This window comes from Chinchilla lanigera, unplaced genomic scaffold, assembly GCF_000276665.1.
Source record: "Chinchilla lanigera isolate Chin_1 unplaced genomic scaffold, ChiLan1.0 scaffold00043, whole genome shotgun sequence".
In the NCBI taxonomy this organism is placed as follows: domain Eukaryota; kingdom Metazoa; phylum Chordata; class Mammalia; order Rodentia; family Chinchillidae; genus Chinchilla; species Chinchilla lanigera.
Genome location: NW_004955444.1, coordinates 7139575 through 7148618, shown reverse-complemented (window position 1 = coordinate 7148618; position 9044 = coordinate 7139575). Strand labels below are relative to the sequence as shown.

Here is a 9044-nt window from a genome sequence, read left to right as displayed (position 1 = left end):
CCTCCTGCCTCAGCCTCCCAGAGTGCTGCACACCTATATTATGGTGGTATTTTGTTCTGCAGTCTGTCGCCCCAGTCGTCAGTCAGTGTTACATTAATTTGTGAGGTATTTAAACCTTCTTTGGGGGCTGGGGATTTAGCTCAGCGGCAAAAGCGCCTGCCTGGCAAAAGCAAGGTCGTGAGTTCGGTTTCCGATACCGGAGAAAAACCAAAAAAACAAATAAACCTTCTTTGTTCTGCTAGCAGAGTACAGTTGTCAGAATAAGAAAATGCGTGCAGTCTGCTGCCTAGACAGCCTGTAAAAGGTGGACAAAGACATAGACCCATCGGGAAGATTAACACAGCATTTTTGCTGTCGTTGTTTATTCTTGTGGCACTGGGAGTTGAACCCTAGGCCTTTGCATAAAGTTACATCCCCACCCCCATTTAAAAATTTTTATTGACCTTGAGACACGGTCTCACTATGTAGTTCAGGCTGCCTTGAACTCACTGTGTAGTCCAGGCTGACCTGTTGTCTCGCCGTGATCCTCCTGCCTCAGCCTTCTAAATGCTGAGATTACAGGCATGCCCCGCCAAGCTCAGTTTTCGTTTTTCAGTTATGGTGTCATACAGCTGTCCAGGAGGCACTCGAATTTGTGGTCCTACTGCCCCAGCCTTCCAGAATGCTGGGGATTTTAGCACAGTTTTTTGAAAGATAACAGAAAAATGCTCTGGTATTTTATTCAGAGTTAGCATTAAACTTACTGTCTGAATGTGTATTTTAAGGTTTAACAGAGTTAAACAAATCTAGGGTTTAACAGAAAATTCTCCACAATCTGTATTGATGCCTTGCATCTTCATGATAATCTCATGAGTTAGGCAAGTAGTTTTAGTTTACAGAGGAGTGAAGTTGTTAACCCGGCGTGTTTCAGACTCCTGCCTTATGTTGCAATCAAAGACCTTTTCTTTGTGTACTTAGATAACACTGGAGCTGTGGGTAATCAACACTAATTAGGAAATTCATTCCTGGAGTGAAATCAGTTCACAGTAATTCGAATTATTAAAAGATTTTCTTGGGAAGGCTAGAATGGTCTTTGGTAATGGGTTAGGGTTGGAGACATCAGTGTAAATTGTTTGAGACTGAGGGTGTGTTAATCAGCTTTGTGGTACTATAGTAAAAGATAACCAGTTTATAAAAGGTTTATTTGGGGGCAGTTTTGGAAGTGTCAGTTCCTTGTTGATTGCCCCTTATTTGGGAACCTGTGGCAAGGCAGCGCTGTGTGTCAGAAGCGTGTGTTAAGGCATAACTGCCCACCTCAAGACCAGGACCTATATAGGACTGAGGGTGGGAGAGACTGGTGTCCCAACACTCTCCCGGAGCATGCCCCCAGTGACCTAAAACCTCCCACTAGACCCCACACTGCGAAGTTCCACAACCTCCCTGTCACTGGACAGGGTTCCAGGAGGTTCCTAAGCCTACCTTATCTGTAGAATTAAACTGCAGGTTCATCAATTCCCTTCATGGAAAAAGAATTTTCAGCCGGACGTGGTGGCACACGCCTGTAATCCCAGTACTCGGGAGGCTGAGGCAGGAGGATCGTAGCGAGTTCGAGGCCAGTCTGGGCTACAAAGTGAGCTTAAGGCCAGCCTGAACTGCATAGCAAGACCCTGTCTCAAAAAGACAAAAAAAAAGAAAAAGAAGAATTTTCAGGACACATCAGTAAGAGTTATGAAGGGATTTATTAGGCAGATATTTAAATGTAAAAGTACACATTCGGAGAAATAGAGTGTGGGCCTTATGATCTAGAGAGGTTTTATACTGTATATACGGGGCCTAGGATGTGTGTTTCTGCTGTCAGTTACCCATCTGGTGGAGTTATGTTAGATAGCAAACTATTCATAGGTGTTTGACCTTGAGATATGCTACCCATTAATACTGCTCTTCCCTTGAGCATGAAGTAGTATTTATAGGTAAAAAGGTGGTCTGTTCACATGTGAAAAAGGTCAATTTGCAGATGAAAGGGAATTGCCCAGGCTTATTGCATCTTGGGTGAAGAGGAAAATATTTAAAATGGGTTTCATTAATTTTTGTGTCCTGAAGCTGCAGATTTTTTTTAAGTACAATTTTAAAATTCCAGTTTTCCTTGTCTACTTCCTACCTTGTCTCCTCCCTTATCTTTATTTTTTTTTTTAATCCTACTTCACTTCAATTAGTGCAAAGATGGAGTCCCAGCCTATAGCATGTGAGCTTTTGAGGGACACCTAGATCCAAACTATAACAGAAGGGTAAGCACGTTTTTTATAATGTGTATAGCCTTGGGCTGGTGTACACACATGTATTTCCTTTCTCTTTCTGAAAAGGCATAGGAGCATCCCTGGGAGCGCAAGTATACCTAGCACCCAGATTTTGGTTTCACATACCATCCTTTACCATGGAAAGCAGGGCTCTTTCAGAAATGACTTAATTCTGGGACTGAGAAGGAAAATATACCTTGACTTGGAACTCTTTAGTTGCAGAAAGTAAGGAAGTGCTAAAAACAAAAACAAAAACAAAAAAAAAACAGTCCACATTGATGTAAATAGATGGTTGAAAAAATAAATGGGAGAAGAAGCAAATCTCCTGTGCAGAAGAAGCACCAAATTATTTAATGTAGTTATCCCATAGTGAAGAGGTGAAACAACTGCTTTTTTTTTTGCTTTGTCTTTTTTGTTTTGTTTTTTTCCGATAACTCACAACCTCGCGCTTGCCAGGCAGGCGCTGTGCCGCTGAGCTAAATCCCCAGCCCCAACTTCTGCTTTTAAGTGAATTGCGTGTTGTCTTCCAAACTACTGTCTCCTGTCCTCCATTAGTATCTGTGGAGCTTGGTTTCCTCACCCCTGGTAAGAGAAACTGGAGGCTCAGGTCTAGTGTTGCCTAATGGCCTAGTGTTTGCATAAAACCTCAGCATTCTCCCCGTAAACTTTAAATCATCTTTTGATTATTATTAACACCTAATACAATGTAAGTGTTGCATAAATAATTATTATACTATGTCATTAAAGATATAATACGGAAAAAAGTCTGGATGTTAAGTACAAGTGTAATTATTTTTAAAAACATTTTTGATTTTCACTTGGTTGAATTTGCAGATATAGAATCCCATGGATGCAGAGGGCTGACTAAACCTATCCTCTGTGGCACTCATTATAATTGTAGTGACTTGCCGGGTATGGTGGTGCACGCCTGTAATCCCAGCACTTGGGAGATTGAGACAGGAGGATCCTTGTGAGTTCGAGGCCAGGCTGAACTGCATAGTGAGACTCGCTGTCAAAAATCACTTCATAAGGATCAGAGACGGACTGTCTGTCCCTCAGTTATGAGCTGCTAAGACATTCTAGCAGTAGATGTTCAGTAAAGGTTTAATCACCTGTTTAAATTGTATATAAATCTGTTCTCTTTAAATACTATTTGGGCTGGGAATGTGGCTCGGTGCTAGAGTTCTTGCCTTGCATGTACAGGGTCCTGGGTTCGATCCCCAGCACCACCAAAAAAAAAAAAAAAATTCTATTGTAACTATCTGGCCCATGTAATCTGTTACATCATGAGATTATGCCATTGTAGAATTGAAGAAGGAGTAAGATTATTGTTTTGTCTGCTTAATGGCCACAGAACTGTTTCTTGGCTTGCTAATTATTTATGCTATAATACATACACACACAATACATATGTACACTTACATATACATATACCAATCAAACCTTGGATGAAGTATAATACTAATGCAGGTACTTTATTTTAGACATAGTATTTTGTCGGAGAAGCCTTTCCTGACGATCCTTTCCCCAAAAAGATACTTAAATTCATTGTAAGGTTTCTTTGCTGTATGCTGCCCTAGCATTCTGTCCTTGTCTTTTTCAGTTTCACATTTTAGTAGTGCAGTCATTTATCCTTTGATGAGCTAGCTCACTGAGATCCAGGGATACGGTTTATGCACCATTGAATGTATTCACTGCCTGCTATAATGTCTAGGTGGACAAATATTTGTGAGATAAATATTAATAAGTACACTTTTTAAATATAGCTATCTGAAAAAAATTACATAACTGAAATCTTGATAGAAATAATACAAAATATTTCCTATACTATGAAGAATTTCATGGTATAAAATTACTTAGATCTAAATCATTTTTGTTAGTGTACTGTGATACTTGTAAATAGTTTTAAATATTTGTTATTCTGCATGTGAGTCAGGTAAGTCCCCAGTAAGTCCTCAGTAAGTCCTCAGTAAGTCCTCAGTAAGTAAGTCCTCAGTAAGTCCTCAGTAAGTCCTCAGTAAGTCCCCAGCTTATGAACAAGATCCATTTCAGGAGAACTTTTGTAAGTCAGATTCACTCATAAATCTGACAAAGTGAGTCTTACATACCTGTGGAGGATTGATAACTGGCAGTCAACTTGTAACACCCAGCTGCCTTGAACCCGTGTGGTGCTGGGTGTGGGAGGCCCACCTGAAGGTTACTGCTGGCAGCATAAGAGACAGAACTGGAGAAGAGAGGCTATTGAGAGCTGGCAGAGAGTTGCTGGTTCTCTTGGGCTCTTCTGCTGGAGGACCTTATCATGCTGGCTTTCCTGATGAATTTGGTTCTCGTCAGAAGAAGAACGTGGGACCTTGTCGCTGAGAATGGCTACGCGTCACTGGCAGGGAGCTCTGGTCCTCACTTTGAGCATAGCTTCCTAGCTCCAGAGGGAAAGATGGTACACTGCTCAGTCTCCTGGAGAAGCTTGTTGTGTTGGCTTTCCTGATAGGAACTCGGCTTTCCTCATGGTCAGAGGAGCTTGAGACATCACTATTGATTGCTAAGGATGGCTGTGGTACTTTTCAGGGGAGCTCTGGTTCTGTCTTTGAGCATCGCTTCCTTGGTCCAGTTCAGATCCCTCAGCCCGCTAGCACAGATCCTTCATCCCGCTGGCACAGACTTTCTAGCTTCCACCACTGACCTTTGGGCCTTCCCAGCACAGATCCGTGAAATAGGCCTGCATGAGACATTGTTGTGGGCTCTGAGCCTCCAATTGGACTCGTAGGAGTTAGTGTTATAGGCTCTAGGTCTTCAGTTGGACTCATGCAGGACATTTCTGTGGGATCAGGCCCTCAACTGGATTCTTTGGTCTTTAGTGTGTGCTCAGATTTCCTGCACTCTCTCTTGTATATGATTTTTTGGGTAACTGTTATAAACAACCTTATAAAATATGTGTCCTGCATTATGTTGTTTCTCCTTACAAAACCCCAAACCACAACAGTACCTTTGGCACAATGTACAGTGTAAAGCATAAAAAACAAAGTCTGTTGTATCTGTGAAAGTTCACAACTTGAATGTTCTTAAGTTGGGGACTTACTGTATTTTGGAAAGCTATTTTATTTATTTATTTATTTTTTTCCAGTACCCGGAATCAAACTCACAACCTTGTGCTTGCAAGGCAAGTGCTGTGCTGCTGAGCTAAATTCCCAGCCCCTGGAAAGCTGTTTTTGTTATGATTTGTTTTTGTTTTTGTTTGTGATACTGGGGATCAAACTCAGGACCTTTGCACATCTCCAGCCATTTTTTGACTTTTTATTTTGAGACGGAATCACAAAGTTGCCCAGGCTAGGCTCCAGCTTGTGATCCTCTTGCGTCACCCTCCCAGAGCACTGGGCTTTCAGTTACGTACCAATAGCCTGCACTTTTGTTCTGAATTTTTAAAATTATCTTAATAACTAGAACATGCAACTGTAAATTTATGGTAATTTGGGGGAGATGTTTGTAACCTATTAATGAACCACATCTACTGCCACTACTAGATTGTTTGGTTTTATCTTGATAAAATTTACTTTTTTCTTTTTCAGCTATTATTCATGGACTCTCTAGTCTTACATCTGATCAGTTGAGAACCATTTACATATGCCAGTTTTTGACAAGAATTGCAGCAGGAAAATCCCTTGGTAAATATGTATTTTAATCTTTTATTGGAAATAATTTATGTTCAAATATAAGACAATGAGAAGAAATACTGGAAATTTTCAGAGTTGGTTTACAGGTACCTGGGCAATACATGTGTGTACATGCACATGTATGTTTAAAACATGTACAGTGAAATCTTAGTGATTGTAATTCGTCCCAGAAGGATGCTTGTAATCCAAAGCACTTGTATGTCAAAGTGAATTTCCCTGTAAGAATTAATGAAAACTCAGTTGATTTCTTCCACAACCCAAAAATATTCATATAAAAATGTAAAATATTGCAATATAATCAAGAAAATAAAAATACAAAGAAAAATACACGTGGTGCATGCCTGTAATCCCAACACTCAGAAGGCTGAGGCTGGAGGATTGCCAGGAGTTCAAGGCCAGCCTGAACTGCATAGTGAGACCTTGTGTCAAAAAAATTTAATTAACCTGCACTTACCTTTGAAAACCTTCGTGGCTGATGTGAGAGAGACAAGAAAGAGGAGGACTGTTGTGTGGAACGAATTTCACTATCACTAATAGAACCTCTGTGATCTAGCTGAATGGAATCTTTCTCTTTCATGCAGCTTCAACAAGGAACCTACCCAGTGACACTTGCTTTTGCCTCCTTGTGAGGGTTTCACAGAGCTGTCACATTGCACTGTTGTTAAACAGGTTCGTCACTCCGCACTGCTGTAGCCTCATTCAGGTGGTCCTTTTCTGTGTACTTTTCCCACAGTTTACACATCTCCCTAATCTCATCAGAAGTGAGGGATTCCTCTTCCTTTTTCTCCCCTGCAGTTGAGATCTCCATAACCTATTGCTGTTGGGAGGTGATCGCCAGGAATCCCAAAATAAGCAAGCAGGAAGGTAGAGAGAGCCGTGAGGTGTTCAGTGTTTCTGATGCTGTAGTGGAAGAGCTATTTCATGGACTCACAGATTTCACTCTTAATTTTATTATATAACTTTGTGCTCATGCCAGTTATACGCTGTTTTTACTAAACACTGATATTTGAACTTTCTACAGTATTAGGGACTGAACTTCACGCTCTCCTTTTTATTTTTATTTTGAGACAGGGTCTAAGGTGCTCAGACTAGCTGTAACCTGCGATGCCACTGCCTTAGCGTCTGAGAGCACCGGTATTACAGGCTTGTGCCACCGTGTCCACTAAACTTGATATAGACACATGCTTATAAAAAGAAACATAATTTATAGCTACAATCTCCCTTATTTCCACAGTTCATATTAGATTACAATGGGCAGCTTTGGTTCAGTGTTATTTACAACATGGTCATTTAAAGTACAGTTTGGTGGAAACAATTGGTTTTTACAATTTAAACATTCTTTCCCAGCAGTCCTGGGTAGTGAACAGTATTTATATGAAACTCCAGCTGTGTTGGTTACTTTTCTGTCATTATTTAGCACATAGTCTGTGGAGGTTTCAGTCCATACTCCACTGTCTCCAATGCAGGGTGGCACATGGCAGAGGGCAACCATTCACAGCAGTGGAAGATAGCAAAAAACAGCAAGGGTACAAAGGGAGAAGTAGCCTCTTTCCCTCCCTTCCATTGTAATATAAACTACCCGCCCCAGGGTAGGTGTAGCGCTCACATCCATAATTCCAACATTGGATCATGAATCAATCGTAAACTCTAAAAGCCTACCTCATAACTGCAGGTGTCGTAGACACAAACCATAACACCAGCTTAAAAACACATCTTACATGGGGCTGGGGATTTAGCTCAGAGGCACAGTACCTGCCTAGCAAGTGCAAGGTCCTGAGTTCAATTCCCAGTACCGGAAAAAAACCAAACACCAAAAAAAAAAAACCAAAACACATCTTACACAGACCCTGCGTATTAGTACTGTGTTCCAGGTACTCACTAAATCATCTCTGGCTCACGTAGCCTGCTTTGTTTAGGGACTGAGGTTGAGTCTGGAGAGTTGGTATCAGGGCATATAAGGAGAGCTAGAGCAGAGCACATGTGGAAGAGAGGAAATATCAGAGCCTGTTGCAGAAGAGAAAAATAGGCTGGGGTAGACAACTGGAAAATTCCAGAGCTTGCAGACTTAACGGTGTTGTTAACAGGGTTCTTTTGTAAATTAAATGTATCAAAATACCTTACCCCTGTATTTGTGTTCTGCAAATGGCCCTTGTTCGGTATATTTTAGTTTCTTCACCAATAACTTTCCCTCCCATAAAAGGAGGGGAGGTCTAAGGTCCAGATTTTGTGTGAGACCGCAAGGTTGTTGTGTTCTGTTGTGGTACTGTGAATTGAACCAAGAGCCTTGAGCAGTTAGTCTCTGTACCACTTACCTATATTCTTGGCCCAATCCCATGGTTGAATTTTGAAATTCACTAGAGTTTCTTTCTTCCTTTCATTTCTTTTTTCTTTGTTGTTGTTGGGTTTTTTGTTGCTGTTGTTTTGGGTTGGGTTGGGTTGGGTTGGGTTGGGTTTTTTGAGACAGGATCTTGCACTGTAGTTCAGTCTGGCCTTGAACTCACTTTGTAACTCAGCCTGGCCTCAATCCCCTTGCCTCAAGCTCCCAACTGCTGGGATTACAGGCATGAGCTATCACACTGGCTAGGATTTCCTTTTGTGTATATATCCTAGATCTAATAGGCCAGGGTCAGCTATCATGGGTCAGTGTATTTCATTGTAATTTACTCACGTGAAGACACATTTAAAGGATTTTTGGTATATGTAACCTATAGTACTGTCTTTAGTGGTTACTCTGTATTAGTGCTGGTCAGGAGATATGAGCCAGATGTGTAACCTAAATAGGTTATTAAGAAAAGTAGAGTTCATTTTAGTCATATTTAATCCAATATTCCTAAGACATGTCAACAAGTAACCTATAAAATGTTAATGAGATACTTTACTTTTTGTAGTCTTTATGGTAAGCTTGGCATGTATTTTATACTTAAAGCACATCTCAGTTTGTAGTAGCCGCATTGTAACTACTCAGCAATTATATATGACTAGTGTTTACCATATTGGTTTTCATTTATACCACATAGCTTTAAAATACTGCAAATGTCTCAAACGGGAAAATGTTTGTTTATGGCGGACTTTCCTCGTGGGTCTTTCTTTTTTTTTTTTTTTT

At 40.7% G+C, this 9044-nt stretch overlaps 1 protein-coding gene across 1 annotated transcript in view; it reads left to right on the top strand.

Annotated features, from left to right (window-relative positions):
* Positions 1–9044, top strand: part of Terf1 (telomeric repeat binding factor (NIMA-interacting) 1) — a 46169-nt gene that overhangs the window by 832 nt on the left and 36293 nt on the right. Inside the window, exon 2 of the mRNA XM_013518223.1 lies at positions 5837–5932. Coding sequence (XP_013373677.1) covers positions 5837–5932 — 96 coding nt within the window. The remainder of the gene's footprint in view (positions 1–5836; positions 5933–9044) is intronic.